At 45.9% G+C, this 24,483-nt stretch overlaps 1 protein-coding gene across 2 annotated transcripts in view; it reads left to right on the forward strand.

The window, feature by feature from the left end:
- Window positions 1–24,460, forward strand: part of PKNOX2 (PBX/knotted 1 homeobox 2) — a 58,555-nt gene extending 34,095 nt beyond the window's left edge. Inside the window, exons 5-15 of one of the 2 annotated variants that reach the window (XM_072354786.1) lie at window positions 2,103–2,171; window positions 5,504–5,612; window positions 9,802–9,938; window positions 13,502–13,673; window positions 16,130–16,318; window positions 19,774–19,906; window positions 19,979–20,076; window positions 21,239–21,358; window positions 21,936–22,012; window positions 22,526–22,704; window positions 22,923–24,460. In XM_072354786.1, the coding sequence (XP_072210887.1) occupies window positions 5,529–5,612; window positions 9,802–9,938; window positions 13,502–13,673; window positions 16,130–16,318; window positions 19,774–19,906; window positions 19,979–20,076; window positions 21,239–21,358; window positions 21,936–22,012; window positions 22,526–22,704; window positions 22,923–23,167 (1,434 nt within the window). In that variant the 5' untranslated portion in view covers window positions 2,103–2,171; window positions 5,504–5,528 and the 3' untranslated portion in view covers window positions 23,168–24,460. The remainder of the gene's footprint in view (window positions 1–2,102; window positions 2,172–5,503; window positions 5,613–9,801; window positions 9,939–13,501; window positions 13,674–16,129; window positions 16,319–19,773; window positions 19,907–19,978; window positions 20,077–21,238; window positions 21,359–21,935; window positions 22,013–22,525; window positions 22,705–22,922) is intronic. The other variant, XM_072354787.1, reaches the window with a different exon arrangement.
- Window positions 24,461–24,483: the final 23 nt, after the last annotated feature.

Here is a 24,483-nt window from a genome sequence, read left to right on the forward strand (position 1 = left end):
AATACCCCAAATATGGGCTGTTATCACTGTGAAATTTTGGCAGCTCAGTAGGATATGGAGAAATGGTCACCAGTTAAAAATAACTTAAATGCAGAGCTTAAAATAAGATGTGCATGAAACCAAGGCTCTTGCAGTTCTTCACTCAACCCCAATTGCTAAAATTAGGGCCTGACCGAGTGACAAATGTGTTTGCTCTGTGCCATCACTGGAAGCATCCTGAGGGTGACAAAATAAATGCCCGTTGACTGCAACTTTCCTCCAAAGGAAGCGAAGAAAAATCTTTGTCTGTTGAACAAAATGTTGACTTGAAAACTGAGGAGATGCCTTCAGTTTGAGCAGCACTCCTGAAAAGGAGCCTTATCTCCTCCTAAATCAGTGGAGATGAGGGCTGGAGCATCTCAGGGTAAAACCCAAAAGCTCTTCAGTTCTTTCTGTTCTTCCAGCCCAAAGTGAAGCTTCACTTGGATGGCTGCATGGCAATTCCCAGTGCAAAACCTTTTGCATCTTTTCTTTGAGTTTTGCCTGCTCTGAAAGCCCTTTTAATAAACGGCAGTCAATAATGACAGGATTATTTTCTCCAGGCTGCCCTTTCAGCCTCAATTCTCACCAGTGACCTTCCATCAGCCAAATAAAACAGGATTAAGTATGTGACGAAGTGGCTGAATTTCTCATTATTTCAGATCTTGGGTTTGGCCCCGTTTCTACTAAAGGTGTGGATTGGGTTGACCTCGAAATCTCTTCTCAGGTAAAACATAAAACTATCAGAGAGTGTCCAGAGAAGAGCTACGAAGTGGGGAAGGCTCTGGAGAGCCATCTCTCACCAGGAATTCTGCATTAGAATAAAAAGCCCAGATCCATTTCCCTTGTGGTGGTGAAGGAGAGGGATGTGAAACAGAAGTGCAGCGAGTTGGGAGCTCTGATTTATCTGCCATATGGGAAAGAGGAAAGCAGCCGGCTCCAAAGGGATTCCTTTCTCTCTCCCAAAGGGAGAATTTGCAAGCGTGTTAGCAGGAGTTAGAAAGAAACGAGGCAGATTTAAGCGTGGAAAGGGTTTTATGGGTGTTCCATGGCATTGCCTTGCCTCTAGTGATTCCTATGGGCGGGGAAATCTTTGCCTGGGTTCCTGTGCATATCTTGCCATCCACATTTCTGCAATTGGGGTAGGTCTGCTGCTTTAATCCGGTCTCTGCCTCATGACCAAAAATTGTGTTTCTGCTGGTGTTGCCATCACTCACACATGCATTGGGGGATCTGCACGAAGCTGATCTTTGGAGCACTGAGGTTTGTGTGTGGATTTGTCCACCAGTGCCAGTTTGATCCTCTGGCTGAAAAAGTGGTGATGAACCATGGGACGGAACAACAGAGCTGATGTTACATTTTTGCTGAGGAAGATTTTCTCTGTCCTCCATGAAATTCTGTGTCAAAGTCTGAACCTGGTTGGGACTTTGGGGTGAAACTTTCCTATTTCAGAACTGGAATGTGATTGAGATTTGATGTTTGGGTGCTGGAATTGTGGTTGCACAGTAATTCCTATGTCTTGGGATTAGCAGGTTGCAATCAAAAGTGAAGTGTGCAAGACAAGTTTTGAAAGCATGAGGATAGATTTTGATCATAAATTATTCAGTTTTTGCTTGCAGTGAAGAACTGTTAGAAAATTAATCTGCTCCTGTTTTTTGCTAATGCTCTCAAAACAATCAGAACCTTTTCCTGGTCAGTTTGTGTCCGACAAGGAGAAGTTTGTGCATTTTTAGGCTCCTCAGCTACGTTTCACTTCAAAGCTTTTCCATTTGCCCTCCAAAAAGAAAACTCACAATTTGCTCTTTTGGGAACTTTTGCTGGGCCAGGGGCTGCATTGCCCAAAATTCAAGTATCTTTATGTTACTTTGAAGAAACCTCTTTGATGTTTCCCTGTGCCAGTTTTTTTGGAGGGTGTTTTAAGGATCTCCCTCTATAAAAGTAACACTAAAACGTGTGTAGGTATCTCAGCTCTCCACTTAAAAAAAGAACAAAGTTGTTTAATGCTGCCGTTCAAGGTACATTAACCTTGTCTGCTAAAGCTCTGACTGGCTCTTGCAGGTTTTATTCTTGTGTTTATGTTGCAGAGATATCCCTGGAGCATTTTAGTCGGCAGCGGGGATGGGTATCTTCGGAGAGAAGAGAAATATTTAGCGGTAATTGTTGTTCTCATCAGCAATGCACCACAGCAGCTCCCCCTCCCACACCGACTCCTTCCCGTGCAGCTGGGGGGGGTTTGCAAATATCTTAATGCTGTTTCCCTTCAACAAGGGGGAGATTACCCATCCTGTGGGAAAGCGAGCTGTTTTCGGGACGTGCCATGCAGCGCAGCGTGTCCCTTTCCCTTCCTGCTGCCTGTCTGTCAGTCAGGAGCTTTTTTAGGAGAAGAAAAGGAATTTGCTTCGAACCTGGATTTTATCCTGCAGAAAAACCAAATCCCAAACCGTGTTACACAGCAGCAGCAGCAGCAGCCCAGCCTTGCTTTGTCTTTTATTTTTGTTTTCACTGGGAAATAACGGATTGATGAGACACCAAGAAGTTGTCAAAGTTCAGGGAAGTGGCGTCTGGGCTGTTAGTGGTGCAAAAATCCTCCTGGAATTGAAAGGATTTTCCAGAGGAAATTTGGCTACCAAATGTTGTGAAAAAACAGAAATATTTGTTATCCCAGTGGCATTTCTAGCGTGTATCCACATGCAAAGCAGCATGTCAGCCCACGTGGTAGAGAGAGAAGAACTGTGAAAACCAATTGAGAACAGGTAATGCCCTGAAAAACAGGATTCTTCCCCATTTTTGGTCATTTAATAGCATCAGACGTGACATTAGAGGGTTGCTTTTGTAGCTTGTGAAAACGTAACGTTCATCTGCAGCTGGAAACTTTTGCTCTCAGGGAAATGAGCAAATTTCAGTAAAAACAGACGGTCAGCAGCAGGGATACGGTGGGCAGAAATGCTGCATGTGGGACTGAGGGATTTGCTCCTGATTCACTTCACAGGCAAGCAGAGGGATGCTGCCACCCGCAGAGGGCGAAGCTGTCCTGGCTGGCGTTTCACAGCAAGATCTATTGTCCTCTGGAGGTGCATCTCCCTTCCCGTCAGCCATATTTCTTCATTTTTACTTATATGTGTGTATAATGAATGCATATATCATAAACATCAGCGTGCAGAAGCCCTCTGTGAAGGCAGCAGCTCTGAGCTCTGGCAGCCTGCTGTGAGCAGAGTGTGAGCAACAACATCCTCGTGAGCCGTCTGAGAAAACACCCCTCGGAAGGTGAAACCCCCTCCTGGGGCAGAACCACATTGACAACCGCCTCAAATAATTCTGCAGCTTCAGGAGGAAAATGGGAAATGCATGAAAACCTGCCTGCATGATTTCCGCGTGGAATTCTCAGTTATCCAACACACGCTGTGGGGAGAAGATGTTGAATTAGCTGGAAAAAATGATCCCCGTTTTCCATTGGTTTGGAAGCAACAGCTGCATCTTGCAAAGCCAACATTAATGCTATCTCCACAGAATGATGACGTGGAGACCAACACGGTGATTTTTTGTCATTCAGGGCTACTTCTAGTGCAGTTTCACAGCAGTTTTGCTCCTCATGCAGGTCAGAGATTTCCTCTTTGCCTCCAGGATGGCAATGACTGCTGGTGACACTTGGATTTTTTTAACATTTTGAAGCACTGATGACCACCATGAAACAGTGACTTCTCAACTCATTCCAATTACATTAATTTGAAAGGGGAGATAAGAGATGGCTGGTGAGAAGCAGCCTATAAATCTTTCTGGGCTGTGACTCTTTTAGGTAGACATGAGCTCTTTGGGAAATACGTTTCCAACTTAATGGCAGTGTTACAGCGAAATGAAATAATTTTTATTTCATAAGGAAATTTAGGATACTTTGATCTCAGGTTGCTGCCAAAAGCCCTTCCGGAAATGAAAAGAGCATTTATCAGTTTTATTGCTCAAAAATTCTCGGCTGTGTTTGATGCCTCGGGAGCAGCCTGGCTCCTCCTGCCCTTGTCAGCTCCCAGCCCAGAAATTCACCACTTGCCCAAGGTGGATCTGCGCTGCTCTGGAAGGGGCTGTTGCTCTGCAAACCCTTCTCTTCCTCCTCTCATCTTCGGGATGCCGATAGCCAAGGGCTCTGCACCGCACGGGGATCCACAGACGCTCCCACAGCACCCGCTGCTTCCCCAGATAAACACAGAGCTGTCAGCAACGGCTGCCTCTCATTTTTATCCCTGCTCATATTTGGCCATAAGTCCCGTTCTCCAAACAAACCAACACCTGTGAAGCCTCAGAGAACTGTCTGATGTGGTGAGCAGGTGAGGAGATGCCCGGCAGTGAAATCGGGCTCTGGGCTGCCACCTTCTGGGAATACATTCGGCTACAAAGCCTGCACCCAGCAGCACACCGCTGCTAACAGGAGGCTTGCTGCCGGTGCGGGTTTTTGCCCCAAAGTAGCCCTCTGTGGGGTCTTTTTCCTATTTTTTTTGCCTCCTACCGAGTTTCTGGACTGTCAGGGTGCTGAGCTCTTTGCTTCTTCCAGCTGCAGCTGTTTCTGGTGAGGTTTCCCCCATAGACTTCAGTGCCGACCTCAAGGATGGGGCTTCCTGTGTGCCCGCAGGGCAGGTTTTAGCATCTGACCCCACAGATTTTAAGCTGCCAATTCACTCAGGAGCAGATAATTTTATTAGAGTGAAAAAAGATAAAAGCATCATTTCAGGAATTGGACTTGACGATCCTCATGGGCCCTTTCCAACTCAGGAGATTCTGTGGTTTTATGATTTTAATCCCATAAAGGCCATCTTCAAGAGTTCTGCGTCACACACTGACCCCACTCTACATTCTCATTGCACTGCATTTTGGATGTGCTCTCTTAATAAGCTATTCAAGGGACATGCAAAGCATGTGAAAAGTAATCCTATATTATTATGTCTGTAAACAAATGTGTAGTACTATTTCTCACCCTTATTCACTTGAAACAATAAGGGCAATTGATGCTGATCTCACAAAGCTCTCAGCTTTCTGCACAAGCACAGTGCCCTTGTGCCTGTGGTGCCTCGTGGGCCCAAAGTCTCATGGAGAAGCACAGAGTATTGCAAAACTTCCCCCTGACAAATGCATCCCTGCATCCCTGTTCCTCTGCCGCAGGTGAGGACGTTTCCTCCCATGGCTCACAGGGGTAAGCAGAGCCCTGCATGCAGCAGGCTTCATATGGGGAAAAGTATAGCAAACTCCACCCATGGCAGCCCATGGCTGCAGCAGCGCTGCTCTCACCTGAAGCCCTCATCACTTTTCCCTGAATGCATTTCCCATTCAAAATCACAAAGCTCAGATAATTGAAATTAAGGGCCAGCAAATCGCTTTGTGAAGGATGTCACCTCTCCTTTCCTTCTCTCCTTTTTTTTTGTTCTTTTTTCCTTTCTGGGGAAGAAAAGCCCTTTTTCGGGGTGTTTTTTCCCCAGATCCAGCAGCCTTTCTCTACCCACAGGTTCTCAATGTGACTCCTGCCCAGGATGCACCATGTCTCCCCGGCGCCGGCTCTGACGATGATGGCCACCCAGACGGTGCCCCCTCCTCCCTACCAAGACAGCCCTCAGGTGAGTGTCCCTCAGGGCCCTCCCCCTCCCCAGGACTCTCCCTGACCCCCAACTCAACACATCTCCCCGTGCATTATTTACTCTGCTTTGCTCAGCACAAACTCTTTGTCCCAGAGACTGACAAAAAATTGAAGCTCCTCTTGATGCAGCCGATGGTTTGGGGGCAACCTCCATCTGTTTGGTTGGATTTTTTGGTTCTGCTCAGTTTTTATCCATGTGAGGGTTGCAGGGTTTTCCTAGAGAACCGGCACAGTGAGATGTTTGGGATACAGTGGACACTCCAATCTCCGGCTGCAGCCTGGGCTCTGCAGTGGGGTGGCTTTGGAGGCAATTTGAGTGGTGTTTTGATTGATTTTATGGCATTTTTGGCAAGCTGTCGCAGGGAAAAATAGACTTCATCTACAGTGTTGCTCCAAGGAGTCGAATAACTTCCTTTCCAAGCATCATTACAGAGTTAGTTATTGTAAGAAAAGGAATTTGGTCCAAGAGAAACTCAGCCAGAGCACCCCAATGTGCTGGATGTGGGGATTTGGGCTCTGGTGAGGCTGGGTTTTGGGGATGGCCCTCCTCCTCACAGCCTGTTCAAGGCTTTTGAGGGGCAAATGTGTATTTCTGGTTTGGTCTGCAGAGGCTGAATGTGGATGATCCAGATGGAGCACTGAACTGGTGCCGTGTTTAAGGCAGCTTTTATAGGGCTTATATGGAAAAATGTTAATTTTTCCCCCATTTTGTGTTTTCTCCAAAGCTCAGCCCTGCTGCCTTTCTCCACCATTTGCATCCCTGTGTGGCTGCAAAAGCACAAAATACCCCTCAGGAAAAAAAATAGAGACCATTCCCTACAAGGAAAATAAATACGTTGCTGCCAAGCCGTGACTTCTGTGCTCCCCCGAAGCCACCCGGGCCTCCTTTCAGCTCGTCTCCTTCGGTGGGAAAAGGTCACTTTTGCAAATGATGCCTCGGTGGGGCTTTTATGGCTCCTCCAACTTCTGTGTCATCATTTGCTCGCTCTGCTGCTCCGCTCAGGGCTTTTTTCCCCCCCCACTTTTTCCTTTTTTTCTTAGTGCCTCCCTGTCGAAATGCTGCGCCTTTCTCGCTTACGCAGCAGGGAGCTGGGACGCCGATTTAGTCCTAATGGGCAATTTAAGGGACTTTTAAAATAGCCCAGCTTTTCCATGGCATCCTACAGAGACATACCCTGTACCTTTCCCTGTCCCTTCTGCGCCCTCGTTTTCATTTAGAACATTGCACTTGGGGATCTTTGGGACCGTTGCCACCCAAACCCTTTCCTTTTCATCCTTTCGAAGGGGATTCTTGTGTGTTTTTCCTTCATTTTAGGGGCGATGCTTCAGCAAGAAGCACTTTGTTTTTTGTTGTTTTTTGCTGAGTGCTGTGGCTGCTGTCAGCTTTTCACCTGAAAATTGAGGGATTTGGTGTTTCTAGCTTGTAGAAAAGCAAATTGCATGTTTATTCCTCTCCCCAAAGATACGGCAGAGACGGGGAGGTCAGTGTTAAATAAAAAAACGAGTGGAACCATCAATTATAAGAGCTACAACTGACACTGCAAAGCTCCCCGTCATCAAGGGGACCATCCTGGGGAGAAAAATGGTAAAAAAGGGGTTTGGGGGAGCTTTGCATTAATATCGTTACTGCAGCGTCCGTGCAAGCAATTCACCTCACTGTTGGAAATGTGTAAAAATGAAGCAGAAGTGGTGGGAAAAGCTGCCTTACGAGGGAAAAAATGCTGTAATAATCTCCTGGTTCTGCTACCAGCACGTAACGGCGTAATTGAGACCAAGCATGATCGCCGAGCAACTCTACCTGTTGGAAACTAAGAGTCTGCATAGAAATCCATGTGTTTTCCATAATAAATTAAAGGAAAGAAAACAGCAGAAAGTTGTCTGCCAGTTCACACTGCCATGACACACTGTCAAAGATGGACAAATATAGTTAGCAGAATAGAATCTCATTTTCAGCTCAGGAGCTGATGAAAATAAGCGAGCCCCCAGAAACCATTTTAGAATGGGGTTGCATCTGTCACGGACTAATCCACAAACTCTGCAGCTGTTGCAGGTTAAAAATTGAGTGGAGATGTCAATTTCCTGATAGGATCAGTGAGTTTTTCTCCCGGTGTCCTCGGCATAGTTTTGGACTTGGAACCTTCCTTAATGGCACATGGATTTCATGCAAAGGCACTGAGAAATGTCCCAGTGAATAGGATCATGTGCAGCAGACTGCCCTGCCCTCAGCACCTTCGCTGGGGTTGCTCACTGGATTGACCTATTTGGCTGTAGTTCTCAGAAATGTGGAGCAAAAGGGATTATTGCAGGTGCCAGGCAAGCTGCCACTGGCCCTGGCGAAGCATTTTCATCCTACAGAACCAAAAAGGGGATTATAACGCCAACAGGAGTACAACCAGGAGGTGATGTGGTGCCACAAAAATCTCTTCAGCTTCCTGCACAGAACTCAGCCCTGCCATTACCAGCAGTTACCATCGTACAAATGCATGGCAATTGTTTGCATTTTTTCCCTCTCTTATGCACATACTGTTGGCTGTTTTCCTTCCTGCCCCGCACCCCTGTGTGTCTGCAAACACTTTGCATTGGAGCAACCTCTCCTATTTTTTTCCGACTTGGCACCGCCGTGCTGTTCATCAGAGGTTGCATGAGGTGCGGGATTATTTTCTTTAGTCCAAGGTGAGGTAATGGCTTCGAAACAGCCGCAGAGGAGGCTTTTCTGTGAGTAATAGCCCAATTAGTTGCAGACTCAGCTGCACGCAGCCAACTTGGCAGGATTTGGGGGCTCCGTCTGGTTACGAGGACACAGAATGGGCTGTGATGTCCCCATAAATGATTGCACAAGTAAAGAAAGAGGAAAGGGGGGAAAAAAAGCCATTTATACCCCGAAATGTAAAGTAATTCTCAGTGGAGCTGGCAGGGAGAGGGAAGGGGAAAATGAGAAAGGAAGTGGAGGTATTTAACAGCGTGGCTGGAATGCCATACACAGTCAGTGCTTTCAATTTGGGTTTGGATAAAAACTGGAAAAAAATCAGGGAGAAACCCCAACTGATGGGTGAAGCCCAAACTGTCCCACAGACCCGTTTGTTTGGCCCTCTGAGAGTGAAAAGGGAGTAAAATGAAGCGACCCAGCCAGCTTCTGCACTGGGAGTGTTAGTAATTAAATGGTGCCAGGTGAATTTCCAGGAGCCAAACTTCGGAGTTATGAACAATAACTGAGATTAAAAAGTGCCGTGGCAGCAGGGAAAGGTCAGGCAGGAGATATTGAAGTCAAACATTTCAAAAGCAACGGGCACTTTGGCATGGATCTGTGCAGCTTTTAATTGAGGTGAGAAATCTGCTGCTCTGTGCCGAGAGTCTGAGTGCAGAGGTGAGTTGTGCTGGACACAACTGTGGGCATCTGCACATATACACACCTCTTCATGTACACACAGAAAGTATTTAGTCAGAGACAGAGGCTTCTTTTTGCTACCCAGCTTGGGGGAGGATGGAAGATTTATGGAGGAAAACAGGCAAATGCTAATTTGTACAGAATTTCAGAGCAAGAGCAGGTGAAACATGGACTCAGGGCATTCATTTTGTGCTGGGATTTTGAGTTGCAAAGTGCAGGAGTTGGGGTGCTGATGGATTTGGCCCCGAAGAAATCATGCTTCTCCCCCAGCTGTTATTCTTTTAAGTAAATCTTGTCATTTATGTACAGACATCTTGGGGCGATGCTGGGAGGACATGCAGCAGTTTGCACATGTGCTGGCAGAGCTTGGTCTCGCTTTTTAGAGGCATGTTTCACTAAATTAAGGTCAAGTTTTTGAAAGGGAAGACATTCGTTAACACAGTCGTTTATTGCGTACATCTCTTATGTATATTTTGATGGTGGATTTTGCGTCCCATGGCAGCAGCCATTTGGGCAGTGTTGGCCATTGGGACACACACACACACAGTTGCTTTTCTGGCTGTCTGCTCGCAGTGCTGCAGGTGACTCATTGCTGGGCTCGGCACACAGAGGGCTGGCAGGAGCTGGTGTGATTCTGGGATTAGGCTGAACGCCGGCGTGTCTGACAGCCCTGCTCTGTATGAACAGCCAGAGTCTATCAGGGACTGCAGAGCACTTCGCAAAGAGCACCTGCAGTTCCCCCTCACGTTACCCCTTTTTCTCTCCTGTTTCCCCTTCCCTTCAGATGACGGCCACAGCCCAGCAGCCCAGCAAGGCTCAGCCCGTGCACCTCTCTGCCACGCCGGCACCCACCGCAGCCGTCCCCCCCGCAGCCGGTGACCCGCAGGCGCAGCTGGAGGCCGACAAGCGAGCTGTCTACAGGTGATGCCAGCTAATGGCCGTGGGCAGTAATTCATCCATTCGTTGCTGCTTTCGTTTTTCTCGTGCGCTGGGAGCACGTTGATTTGGTCATGCATTGATTAAGGCATTGATGAAGCCAGCAATGCACCGATACATTAATGATGGTAATGCATTGCTAACCAGATGCATTTGTTAATGCCCAGGAATGGGTGTGTTAGCATCTATCTCCTTCTTATCAGTAATAACACATGGTGGTAGAGCTCCTTGGCCAACATAGCACCACATCCAGCAGCACCACACCCCTCCAGAAACACCCACATCCACAACATCCAAACTCATCATCCGAGCTGTGATTTGAGGCAGAAAACACACTCAGGAGGAGCAAAACCAGCCATGAACCCGAAAGGTGCTGTTTGTGCATCCATGTGGTGCACAAGTGGCAGTGGCCAGACCCCACCTGTCCCCTTATTTTTAGCTGTGGGTACAATAATACATCATATTATATTGCATTAAGTGTTGTATTAAATAATATTATAATTATGCAAATAATGTAATTATATAAGTAACGTGTAATTATATGAGTGATATGTAATTAATGACAATACCATAATGTATACAGTATGGTATAGCAGTAACACTGGGGGTTGGAACCAGGTGATCTTTGACATCCCTTCCAATCCAGGCTGTTCTATGACTATTATATGATACTGTCATGTAACTAGGATTAAGGCTTAATAATAAGGAATAACCCCAGTTATGCAAATGGGAATGCAAAATCTGAACATGCAGCATTTCGGGTAGGATAAATAGACGTCATTTGATATCAAATAGTTTTAGCAGCTGGCTGCCTGCCACCCTGTGCTGCATCCTCCGATGTAAGCAATGGATTTTTGTTAGCTTTGAGTAATTACACAAAGGCAGAAGGCATTGGCTCCGTGCGCTGGTTAATCAAGCTGGAGGGAAATTGCCAGGAAAATGCAACAAGAAAGACAGAAGGCGATAGACGAGTGACCGCAGTCACCATTGGATTTTATGCTCCCCCATTAAAAAATAGGAAAAAAAGGGAAAAGCAATCCACTTCCTCTTTCATCATCCTGGGGACTAGTCCAGCAGCATCACTTCACATTTTGGGCCATCATGCACGCAGAACCACTTCTGCGCTCTTTGTGCTCTGGATCTCCAAGTGGGAACAGTCTGCGCCTCTTTGCCAACCTGTTTTTGCAGGAAAAAAAATGCATTTTGGGGCTGGGAAGAAAGCAGCAGTGAGTGCTGAGCCACGCTGCCCTCCCCGTGCCCGCGCTGCCAGCCCACAGCAGCACCCTGCTGAATGTGCGAAATGAGGCCATTAGAGGGATTCATTTCTCTTTATTAGCCCGTGTCAAATCCTTTTTATTAGCGGCTGCCAACGACCTCTCCTGCAGGAAAATGTCAGGTTCAGCCTTTTATTTGCTTGGTGCCACCACCACACGAGCACTTCTCCCGCTTATTTGGAGCAGTGGCAAATGGGGTGGAAAGGCTGACCTGTGCACGCTCCAGATTCAGAGAATTGCCCCCAAAACACTGATTTTTTGCAAAAGCAGATTTTGCCAAAGCAGATTTTTCCATCCCAAAACTTTTCTCGGTACTATGAGGGTGATTCTCTGCCTTTGTGACATCTGTGATGGGAGAAATCCTCCTGGACCTCCATTCCGTATTTCACATTGAGGCATCCAGATCCCCCATGCCAGAGCCCCATGGTGCCCATCCCATTCTCCTGCATTTAGCAGACATGGGAAAGCTGGAAATAAAGAAAGCTGCGTAATTGCTGCATGCAAAAGGAAAATAAACCAACAAACAATTGTGACAATTCAGCACCCAGCTCGAGAAGCCCTAATTTCACTGCTCCTGAGCCCTGTGCTTGGAAAGGGCTTTGGTGATTTTCCTTAGCTTAGGGGTTTTACATGCCCACCTTTAATTGCTTTGTTTTATTTAATTATGAGATTTTGTTCAAAATATTTTTTATTTTTTAAACTTATATATCTTGTTATTGTATCATTTATTTTGTTTTATTTTCCTTCCAAATAAAAGCAATCCACACTGCCTCCCTCCCCATCCCACCAGCAATTCCTGAAGGTCAGTTGTGAGCACAGTGGAGCGCAGCGATGTCAGTGGTGGCTTTAATCCCTGTTGGCACCAACAACCATTCAAAGCAAAGAGGCTACAAAATGCATCTCCCCCCTAAAATAACCCCAGCCCCTGGGGTAATTTTGCTCCCTCATACCAGGTCGGTTCGTGCCTTTTCTTCCTAGCTGGTTTTTGAAATGGCATCTGCTGTGAGCCGTGGGTTCATAAGGCCAATAATTCACACTGCTGCTTGGAATTTGCCGTTCATATCCCTCGGCTGAGCCCCGGCGGGGCGGCTGAAATTACGGAATGATTCCCCCCAGCCCCCACAGACTGCTCCAGCCCTGGCGAATCTTGCATTAAACTGGGATCAGGCCAGATTAGACTATAATATGCTGCAGTATTAGTGGCTGCAAATGAAGACTTAGCCCAGGGGTTTAACCCCTTCCCCTGATTCAGGCTTGGAAAAGACCCACAGGAAGCCTGGACTGAGCCATAATCATTCATCCTTTGGGTTAAAATTGCCTTTTTTCCTCAAAAACGTTCCATACCTGTTTATAGGAGTGCTTATCTGAAGGGGGTACAGCGAATTCTGCTATACTGAGATAACTGGGGTGCCATTGCTGTGGGGTGTATAAAGCAATCCCATGGCAGCATTTTGCATTTCTCTTCTCAAAGCTTAAAAGCTTTATATTTTCTACATTTTCTATTTTTAATAGTTTTGTGATTTTAAAGTTGAACAGCCAGCGAAGCTCCCTGTGTTATCTCATGATCTTTGTGTCCTTTTGCGTGTGCTTTGGGCTAACACGTATATTTGCATTCTATATTGTGTTGATTTAGAATAACTATTAAAAGGAATCCCTATTGGAATCCCAGTGGTGGATTCACAAAAAGAAAGGCAAGCCTGTCCTTCAAGGGAAATCTCTTATTAAAAAGGAAGAGAGGTTTGGTCCACGTTCTACCCTATCATGAACACAGATGTGCTCAAAATAGCCACAAAGAGCCATCAGGATGCAGTAGCAACCCATAAAGCAAAAGCAAGTTGAGTCCTTGGTATAAAAAGGCATCACAAGCATGTAGAAATGCATGCCTGCCCCCATCCATCATCCCCAGCTGACTGACATTTTTGGGAGCCTCTTGGCTTGGATCCCAGTGCAGATGTCGATTCCAATGCCAAGGCAACCTCCTTGAAGCCAAACATTTTTGTCCACTGCAGAACCATTCTGGAACAGTCAGCTCTGATGCAGTGCTGGAAAGCTCAGTTGTGTTGAGAAATGCCACTTCTGGAGGGGAAACAGAACATTCAGCAGTTTTAAAGCTTTGTTTCTTACCTGATCTAGAGGAAGCACATCCAACATTGGCATGAAGTTTTCATCACCAGGCTGTAGCAAGCTGGGAGGGAATGGGTTGATGGTTTAGGATAAGAACAGATGAAAGGACTAAAGCAGCTGGACTTACGGGGTGGCCACTCTTGTTCACAGGCACCCACTGTTCCCGTTGCTTACGCTGCTCTTTGAGAAGTGTGAGCAGGCGACCCAGGGCTCCGAGTGCATCACCTCAGCCAGCTTCGACGTCGACATTGAGAACTTTGTCCACCAGCAGGAGCAGGAGCACAAACCTTTCTTCAGTGATGACCCTGAGCTGGACAACCTGGTAAGAGTGTGCTGGGGCTCGGTGTAGGGGCTCTGGGGACTGGGGCTGGGATAGGGGATGAGGAATGTGTTATGGGGACCTACCAACTTGACAAGGTCTTGGGGCTGTGTTCATGACATTGGGCACCTTAACAGTGTTCTCCACGGACTCTGCGAGATTTTTTTCTCTGGGATTTTCTGTGAGATCATCTCCAGCAAGAACAAACTCGAGACAAAGTTTTGCTTGATTTTCTCACACATGCACCGCAGTCAACACATTTCTGGGAATCAGACAAGCTTGATGATCGGTTTGTGACCCAGAACTTGTAATCTCTGCTTTTCAGTATAACGTGCAATCCCATCCACCTTCTGCCTGGAACCGTCTCAGCTCATTCATGGTGGGCTGAGATGATGATCTTGTCCAACAAACACAGCAAAGTGAGGGACTTCTCCAGAAGGGAAGATGCGTATCAGTGGTTTGGGCCACTTTGGGCTCTCGATGGTGCCTTCTCCACTGTAAATTTTGTGCAAAGACTCTGCTTGGGATGGAGCTTTTCCCTTGCACAGACTTCAAGGGATACCTCCAAATCCCATTATTATTTTCAGGAAGCCTCCACACATGATCTCCATGAGAGGTATGTGGGTGACCACGTCCATGGCCCCATCCTGGTGCACTCACTGCCTCACAGGGAGATTTTAAGGTTGAAAGAGGAAATTTCACAGGCCTGAGATGATGCAAAGACCAAAAGTCCTTCCCCAGAGAATGGTGTGGCCCCCTGGGATTCACTGCAGAGGGTTTTCCATCCCAGAAAAGCAGCAAAATCAGGCAATTTGCAGGCAGTGAGTTTGTCTGATGACCTGGCAGAAGGAGAAAAAAGTCAAGCAATGCTCATCCAAGTGCAGAAACAAACACTTTCCTAAAAAGCAAGAAATAATTGCAAGATTAAAGTGCTGCATCTTTTGGACTTCATTTCAGCTCTTTGAGGGGAGTTTGCTGAGATCCTCAGTTCAAGACTGGCTTGAAAGTCTGTGGAAAAACACCCAAAAATTACAGGATATGCAAAACTGTTTGCAGATTACTAAACCCATTTTGCAACATCTCGTAGACAAGAAACAAAATGAATGACCAACAGAGCAGTGTTTGGGATCATTTCAGTGCAGACTGAAGGGCTGAATAGGCATCAGGTGCTTCCCATCCAAAATCTGTTTGCATTCTTCTATTTTATTTTTTTTTTTTTGGCATTTTTGTAACACCATTGATTCCCTGGAAATCAGCAATGGCAAAGCAGGATGAAAAGGCCAGCGGCATTAGCTATCATTAGAATAAGAGTCATGTATTCCTCGCTGCCGAGATGCACGTAATTAGAAATTAGAAAAAGGTCAGATCTCACCATTATCAACTCAATCAGCTGCCGAGTGCCACACAGTCAATTAATTCAGCATCTGTATTTTTTACAACCCCGCGCACGTACGCCGACGGACTGTAACTCTTTATCCGGACAGATATACGGCGCAGCGGAGCAGGGACATAAAATGAGACCCTAAGCAAATGAGCTGAGATAATTGAGAGATTTATTTTTTGTACATATATGTGTCAGGTCCTCTTGCCTTTGCCCTTGAATATTGACTTTCATGGCCGTGAGCCCCTGGAGGATGCGGAGAGCTGGGGCGCGACGCCTCCACCTTGCGCTTCACCCGTGCCAAGCACAGAGGAAGGAAAATATGCAGGAAAAAAAGCATAAAAGAGGGAAGTTTTCCATCCATGCCCCATTTTCCTGCTATCTGCTGACCAAAAATTTGCTTTCTCCATTGTGGAGCCTCCACCTGAGTTTGGCCTTGGATTTTTCGGGATGTTTCCCAACCTCGACATCTCGCAGTTTGTAAAGATGACCACTAAAATTTGCAAGTTAAAAACACCCTTTGAAATGCAAAGACTCTTTGTTACATAAAACTGGATTTATTGCCCCGGAGTGAATAGCTGAAATTTTATATATTATGCAAGATTTCAAACAGCGGCTGTAAAACTTAAGGTTTCAGCTCGGCAAGAGGAATGTTTCATGTGTAAATTTTTTAACATTTATGGGGTACGTTTTAATGAGGCCCAGGCTTTGCACCAGCAACAGCTTACGGCGGTGCTGCAGCCCCATAATCTTGTTAGAGAAAGTGGCCTCTGGAGAATAACCAAACACGTTGCTACATCAGGGCTTTGCCTCAGAATTTTCTGGGAGAAATTCCCATGAAAGCAACAGCAATTTTTGTGAATTTCACCCCGTGGGATCGCAGAGGTAGCACGGCAGCGGAGGGAGAAGAAAGGCAGCGGTGCAGAGGGATGGGCTCTGGGGGGTATTCGGGGTGGATTTGGGGTGAGAATATCAATTCTAGGGTTTTTGTTTTTGTTTTTTTTTTTCGTTTTTGTTTTTTTTTTTTTTGGTTTGATGAGAACAGGAATGCTTTTAATTCTACTTTTGATGCATGCAGATGGTGAAGGCAATCCAGGTGCTGCGCATCCACCTCCTGGAGCTGGAAAAGGTCAATGAATTGTGCAAGGACTTTTGCAACCGCTACATCACCTGCCTCAAAACCAAGATGCACAGTGACAACCTACTCAGGAACGACCTGGGGGGCCCCTACTCCCCCAACCCCTCCTCCATCAGCCTCCACCCTCAGGTAACACCCTAACATTGCCTGCAGTCACCATCCTTGCACCTTGGCCAGTGTGCAAGGCACGCAAAGTTGAGGAATGGTTCTGCAAGTCCTGTGATCTCTGGGAAATTGAATGAAATCCATCCCAAATTGAGGAAAACATGAAAAAAAGAATGTATCTTGCACATATGAAGCAAAACGGTGAGGATTTCTTTTTTTCTGAAATAGATGCAAGTGTTTCATGAAAAAATACTATTTGTCCCTGTAGTAGAAATGCTAAGTCATGGCTTGTAGCAGTGATGGAGCACCTGGTGGGAAGGCATTAGGGCATTTTGCTGGAAGTCCCTGCTTGCCAGAGGCCTTCTGGAGGTAAACAACTTCTTCCTTTTATTTTTGTGCCCACAGCTGTTGTACTTGAGCATAATCCTCACTGCAGCCTAGGATCTTGTTGCTCTGCTGTTCTTGCTACACATTCTGTTGTGTCAGTCCCAATTTGTCATCTTCATTTGGAGGCAAGTCAACAGATTTCAAGTCTCCAATGACCCTTTTTGGTTGCTCTGCTCTTGCACATCCTGCAAACAGGGTATCATTTGTAGCTGCTTTGCTCCAAGTGCTGCACAGTTCAGAACTCCTGGCATTACACTCGGGGCTGCCTTCTTTCCCCAGCACAAGGAGGGAAAACATGGGGGGAAAAAAAAAAGAAAAAAGTTGTATTTCTTATTTGGGTTTCCTGAAAGCACCCAACCACTTAATCATTGATCTAAAAAAAAAATCCAGCCTCTCTCTATTTTCTAATAATCTCTAGAAATGGACTTATTATCCCTTTGCTACTTTATGGAAGCATTCCTTATGATCAAAATTAGCAAGACACTTGCATAAAAGAGAACAATAATTGCTCAACGAGCATCTCGTTTGTAATTTATTAGTTTCTATTATTGTGCGTTGCCACGGCAACAGCTCGTGTCCCGGGTGATGAGAGAGATGTTAGATATGAGCCGACGAAGCTCCTGGTCCCAGCAAATGGAGGTGCACGTTTTTATCAGTAATTTTCATGAAAATAATAAGTGAGGGAGTTAATGAGATGGAAAGCTGTCCTGTGGCTATTGTGATTTCCCCCCCCCCCCTTTTTTTTTTTTAAAGTGTTGATCTAATTAGAATGCATCAGTCAGGAGAAGTAATGAGGATTTAGCATCTCACAAAGAGGTGGGGATCGTATCAGAAAATTAGCACAAGTCTTTGGAAAATAATCAGGCCGGTGGTGGTGAAGGGGCTGAGCACTTTGGATTCCTGAAATCCCAGAGCTGTCCTCATTTCCCTTCCAGGCAGGACAGGAAAGTTGAGAATTCAAGTGAGGCTTTGGAGATCGTTGCTAAATAAATGGGTGAGGCCCAGTTGGAGGGGAACTGTCACAATGGTTGGAGGATAGAAGAGTTTGCAGCAGGCAGCAGGAGCTGAACCATTCATGGTGTCAGCCCAGAAGAAGGCATCACCTCCCTGGGCGCTGGATGGGAATGACAGATGGGTGCTGATGGCATAAGGGCAAGTTTTTTCTAATTACCCATCTCAGCAATGTCAGGTGTCAGAGAGCTTCAGCTCATTGAGTGTACTTGAGTTTGCATAGAGAAAGCTTAGAAAAACAACAGTAGAAACACTTTTTGTTCATCAAGGAACCCTTATAGTGCTGGGGATGCTTTGGAGAACTGATGAACTGCGAGACTCGTGTTCAAAAGATGGCAAGTGGAATGATTTTGCTCATTATTGTGCTATTAATCCCAATGAAGATGGATATAACACATAAGCAGCCACTACTATAGGAATTAAAAAAAAATCTAAATAATGGAAATGCGGTTAATCAATTATTTGCCTACAAGTTTTCTTAGAAAATAGGCTTGTGGGTTTGTTTGTTTTGTTTTCAAGATATGGGATCAATCATTTTCACAGGAGATGTACCAGCCCAGTTGTGAAAGCAAACTGTTTCTGGCTTGGGCAAAGTTGTTTTTGATCACACAACTGCCTGCTTAAAAATGTATGGAGATGTTGTAAGAAGAATGAGAGCTGAAACTGAGAAAGCAACAAGTGGGACTGACAGAATGGGATAATTGCCGTTGTATTGATTTCTCTGCTATTTAGAGCCAACAGATTTTCATCCCCCATCCATCCAGCTGTGCCTCCGCGGTGCTGAGTTTGGCCAACTCTTTCTCAGTACACTCAGGTTTCTTTTTTTCTCCAACTAACCCAGATTTTCCCCAGTTTAACACAAGCGCAGACAAGTCTCAAACAATTAGGAATGGATGGAAATTTCCTGCATGTGCCACCCAAAAATAAATCACTGCATCACAGAACAAAGTGGAAGGACATCAGCACAAGTAGCGCTGTGTTTTAGTGCTTGCCTTGTTGTGAGAAAGGGGTGTTTTGTGCACAGTGCAGTATATGTCAGGTCCGTATCCTCATTAAAGTGATTTTTAATTTGGAGAAACCATGGTTTGCCATAGAGCTGCAGCATTTTGGTGCTGAGATGGATCTGGAGAGACACCTAGTGATGCGTTCTTTCTACACTCAAGAGTGAAAATTGCCAGAAACTTTCCAACTGGAGTCCTGAAATGTAAAACACTTCTAAAATCATCACAGCAATGTAACTTGGCTGGCATTTGCAAATAGTCTGCTAAATACGTATTTTAAATCTTCTTGGAGATATCTGTAACTATTTTAAGGCAGAGCCTCCACTTCCATTGGATACTTCTGGCTTTGTGGTGTTGATGCACTTTCAGATATTCTGAATTATATCTTAGTGCACTTCCAAGAACAGTCCTCTGGGTTCTCATTTTCTGAGGCACTGCAGAATAATGAGTCAGGAGGGGAGCTTTGCACGGCTCCTGGTGAACAATGCACCCCCATAATCTCCTGATGTACAGTTAATTGATCTGAGCATTCGACTTATCTCCATTGTGTTATTGTTAGAAGAGGGGTGATGGCTTTTTCTGGCCCAGCCATGCTTGTGTTTTGGTGTCACTACACATTACACATCAGTCCTCTAGATAAGTCCTCTTTTCTCAGAGCAAGAGATAGGCTTGCTGAAGAAATGTTTCAAAATGAAGTAAGTTCAAGTAAGGTGGAAAATGCCTTTTGTTGGTATTTCGTTCAGCAGCTGAGGAACAGGACAATGGAGAAGTGAGGCAGAATGGGAATGGGTAGAAGAGGGAGAAAATGATCCTCCTTTTACTGCAAAATATGAATGCAGCTTTATTTCAGATTCAGGTGGGCATATTACAGATACACACCTGTGTCAGGCTTGTTTTGGAAGGATAGTTTCTAAATGCCTTTGGCATAACATGCAAAAATCTTGCACATCATGGCCCTGTGTTCTCTATATCCTCCCACTGTGACACACTTCTCAAAGTATTTTGCTAAATAATCACATAACCTATTTGTGCTCTTACTGAATGCAACAAAATGCTTTGAAATCTTCTTTTCTTTTGCAGGAGATGCTGCAGAGCTCACCTGCGGCGCTGCCAGCCGCCTCCAACCCCCCACCGGGAATCGTGGTGCCTGCAGCCGCGCTGCCCCCAGGCAACCTGGCCATGGGCAGCGGGGCTGGATCGCCCGCCGTGCCAGGTAGGGCCAGCAGGGAGGCTGTGGGGGGGAGCCCTCAACGTGCAGCACCCCCACAAACCCTGTCTTCTGCAGGTGGAGCCCTGTACCAGCCCGTGACGATGGTGACATCTCAGGGCCAGGTCCTCACCCAAGCCATCGCCCCCGGTGCCCTGCAGATCCCCAACGCCCAGGTAAATCCTAGAGCAGCAGAGCATTCTGAACTGGAGGGTACCTGCAAGGGGCACCAGGCCCAACCCCTGGCTGTAACAGCACCACCCAGACACACGCTGTGGGTAGAAATTGCTTTATGAGGATAACTTACCATCCCTGTCTGCACGTATCCTGCATCCTCAGTCTCTTCCTAACGCTGTCATTCCTCAGGAGTTTGGGCAAAACATATCACTCTCTGCCACACTGCTCCCTGGGGCAGACCAGCCTCAATCCCCCCATGCACATTCTTAGTGGCAGGAGCCTCCTAACACTATCAGGCATAAAAGCATGTGGAAAAAAAGGATATTTTCGGAGGAGAAGACACCTCGGCAGCAGGCTTTAATGCCTTCAAGGCTTCTTTTTTCCTTTCCCTCTTTAATATCTTGCCGTCACCAGCTTGGATCTTGCAGCAAAGCTCTCTGAGGTGCAGGAAACAGACGCACAGGGAATATCAGGGCAGGGAGAGCAGCCTGGACAAGCACCTCCGGATGCTCTTCCCGCACCGCTGGCGTGATTTATTCATCTGGAGCTCCTGGGAGCGGTGGGACCTGCCGGGCTGATGTTTAATTCATCCCGGAGAAGTGTTTTGATGAAGAGCTGGGGAAAAAAAAGTCTTTTTAACTGAGGTTTCAGTTCTTTTCCCACGACATCATTAAAGCTTCTCTTGCAGCATCCCACTGTATTTATTTTTAATTTTTTTCCTAAAAGCGGCGCATTTTTCCCACAACGTTTCTCCTCTATTAATTGGAGTAAGCATAGTGAGGAACAAGGAGTTAACGAATCACAGAGTTTTAACCTCAGGGTGTTTAAAATAGTTGTCTCTGTTTTGCTGTGGTATTTTTATTATGGTAAATTATCCTCCTTAATTGCATGTTGAAAGCGGTCATGGCGTTGTCCCCACTGGTGCCACTGCGGTTGGGAAAAGCCAATTGCCCTTTGCAACACTGGGTGCAAATATGAAGATGCTAAATGGGTGAAGTGAGATCCTGGTGGAAAATGGGAGTTTAATGCAGATTTTGGGAAACTGATGGTATTTGGGAGGTCTGACCATGGTCTGTTTTTCCCACTTGAGGTTCATTTTTGCTTGGATTTTTTGCCTTGCCAATCACCTTTTTCAGCGGATTTTCTCCCTCTCCCTGGCAGGTGAACCTGGATCTCACCTCACTCCTTGATGGTGAGGACAAGAAGTCCAAGAACAAGCGGGGCGTCCTGCCCAAACACGCCACCAACATCATGCGCTCCTGGCTCTTCCAGCACCTCATGGTGAGCTGGAAAGAAAAAAAATGCCCCCAAAACCTTCAAAATGAACAAACTAAAGTTGGTGGTTTGTCTCGGTCTGGGATATTTGAAGGCACAAAGTGGCTTTGCTTTTATTTCAGGAGCATTTGAGGCGTGAGTGTTTTCACTGCAGGTGGCAAAATTATGACCTTGATGTTTAGCAAACAAAACCAGGGGGGGAAATAAGCCAAGATAAGCCAAGTCTCTGACTTTCATCCACATTTGCAGATGTGTGAAGGAGTGTTCTGTACAGTTAATGGCTCCAAAATATCCTTTTCCATCAGTTGGGTGTAACAGCGACCCCTATGGGTGCCATTCTGGTACAGCAGAAATGGTCCAAAATGTAAAATTACAAAATCATCCGATTTGGGGGTTGGTGGGAGAAGGTGTAATTTATAGAAGATGCAATTGGGGTATTTTCATGCCAGGAGACTGCTTGCCCACCACTGGGGCTAGAAAAAGGACAGTAGAAAAAAGTGCTCTTTTTGATTTTTATTTCCCCCTGATTGGGGCTGCTGCTTTACATACGTGCGTGTCATTTTGTTACCCGTCTGTCTTCCAGCACCCCTATCCCACAGAGGATGAGAAGAGGCAAATTGCTGCACAAACCAACCTGACCCTCTTACAAGTCAATAACTGGTGAGCACACTGGTGACCTGTGCTGTCACCTCACAGATTTTATGGATTTCAAACCATTTTGTCTCATTTAGTCTATTTTTAGGGATAGGGTGATTGGTTATGGCTCATTTTTAGGCAGTAGAATGGCTGTGTGCTTAGTTGTTGGACATTGGCGATCCTTATGGGTCACTTCCAACTTAGGGTATTCTATGAATCTAGTGTTTATTTGTAAAGTATCAATGCCCTCTCCTGGCAATTCCAATATAGCAGCCAGTATTTTCTCTCCTGCAATTAATGGTTGGAAAAATTAGGGCAATGGCTTAACGTGCCACAGACAAATGAAACAGAGGCACATGGCTTGGGAAATGGGATAGAAAAACAGTTTTCTGCATCATAAAACCAATTTTGAAAAGGTTTCCAAGTAATTATATATATACAAATAATATAGCAATGCACTAAATTGTTATTATGTACTTAATACAGTGATTTAAACAATTTTTAATTGAATGGACACTTTTTTTTTTCCTGGGAAAGGTTCATCAATGCCCGTCGGCGCATCCTGCAACCGATGCTCGATGCCAGCAACCCGGACCCAGCCCCTAAAGCCAAGAAAATCAAATCTCAGCACCGACCCACCCAGCGGTTCTGGCCCAACTCCATCGCTGCTGGTGTCCTGCAGCAGCAGGGTGGCAATTCAGGGACAAATCCTGATGGTAAGGAGGATCCTGGTGGTCCCTGTTCCTTCTGGATGGGGCCATGCATTGTATTACGGCCTGATGTTTGTATTTAAAGATTAAAGGAAAAACAAGGACCCTCTACAAAGTATTCTGTGTAGTACAGCTGTCCAGTTATGTTCTTCTAGTTTTATGCACTTCTTTTGTCCTTTTTTATATTAGCCAGGGAGCCCTTATTTTTATCTTTTTAATTTCAGGCTCCCTTGCCATGGACAACCTGCAGCCCCTCTCATCAGCCACGGCCACCATGGCCATGCAGCAGGCTATGCTTGCAGCTCACGAGGACTCCCTAGATGGCACTGAGGAGGATGACGATGAAGAGGATGAGGACGAGATGGAGGAGGAGGAAGAGGAGGAGGAGGAGCTGGAGGAAGAGCCTGGTGGCCTCCCAGCTGCGCCTGGTGCTAACCTTGGCTTGGACCACAGTGACTCACTGGAGTAGCTCACCCTGCACGCTCCCCAAATCATGGATGGCATCGGAAGCGACCTCTCCCCAAATGGCAAAAAACAGCAAGAATAACAACAAAGTGGTGAAGAAAAAGCTAACTGTGGAGGCACTGACAGATGCCACCACATCAGCACATGGCAGCGAAGGACACGTGTTTACAAGGCACATATTGTGGCCGGATTTTTTTGAGGTTTTCTTTCAGGTTTTATCCTTGTTTTCTCCCTTTTCCCTTCATTTTTGGTAAGGAAAGCAATTATAGGGGAGGCTGTTTTCCCCACCACACTCGGATGCCACCATGGGCTGTTGCATCCTCTTGGATTTCTTGGTGCAAAAAAACCCTCAACAAAAACAGGATTGATGTATTTTGGGGGGAAGCTTCCACAAAAAAGGTCATTCACATAAATATCGGCATGGGGAAAAAATTGCCAAGTTGCCAATTCTGCTTCCTATCAGATTGGAAGAAAGTTTCATGCTCTTGACGCACAGGATCGCTCAAATCTCCCTGTTTTGGCCCCAGTGCTGTGGCCATTTGGTGACTCCTACACATGACTTTCAGGAAAAGGGGGAAAACTCCCCAAACTCTTTAATTTATGTGCTAAAAACCCCATCAAATCTGGAAAAAATACTCAGCCTTGTCCTTCAGGGCTGAGATTGGATGCAAAGTTGGGCTGGATACGAGGCTGAGCAAAACCTTTCCAGGATGTTTTGGTACCAAATAGGAATAAAATAGCAGCCTTTCACCCCAAATTGAATAGCGATTTCCCCAGGAGGATGGAAATTCAAACAGATGGTGTCTCCCCAATGTCATCTGCCTGCGCAGGAAAGCATTGGGTTTCTCACCCCCAAGTGCCACAAGCGAGCTGTCAGGGGGCAGCTGTACAAAAACACTGTGTTTGGGGGCTTCGAGTGGTAGCAAAAAGGCAAATTCTGCCTTAAAACATGAGAATAAAAGCAGTCCAGGTAACACAGGACATCAGTTCCATGGGGGTTAAAAAAAGGATTTTTTTCTGCAAGTTCTTCCCCATCAGTGAGGGGTTTGTTCTTCTGTAATAAGGAAGGATTTCGGCGGCTGCATGAATTGCCATTTTTGACCTTCTTTTGGCTCTTGAAGAGTTGAGAAGAAACAACAGCCGCAGCCACAAAGTGATGCAATGGGCAGCAAAGCCTATTTTTCAATACTGATCTGGCGTGAATGTAATCTGTAATTTCATAAAGGATTCATTGTAATTTAGTATTAATTCATGTCCATTTATTATAAAGTGCTACGAGATGAGGTTTTGCAGCTGTATTTTATTGTCAGCTTCTTCCTA

Source organism: Excalfactoria chinensis, chromosome 21 (assembly GCF_039878825.1).
Source record: "Excalfactoria chinensis isolate bCotChi1 chromosome 21, bCotChi1.hap2, whole genome shotgun sequence".
In the NCBI taxonomy this organism is placed as follows: Eukaryota; Metazoa; Chordata; class Aves; order Galliformes; family Phasianidae; genus Excalfactoria; species Excalfactoria chinensis.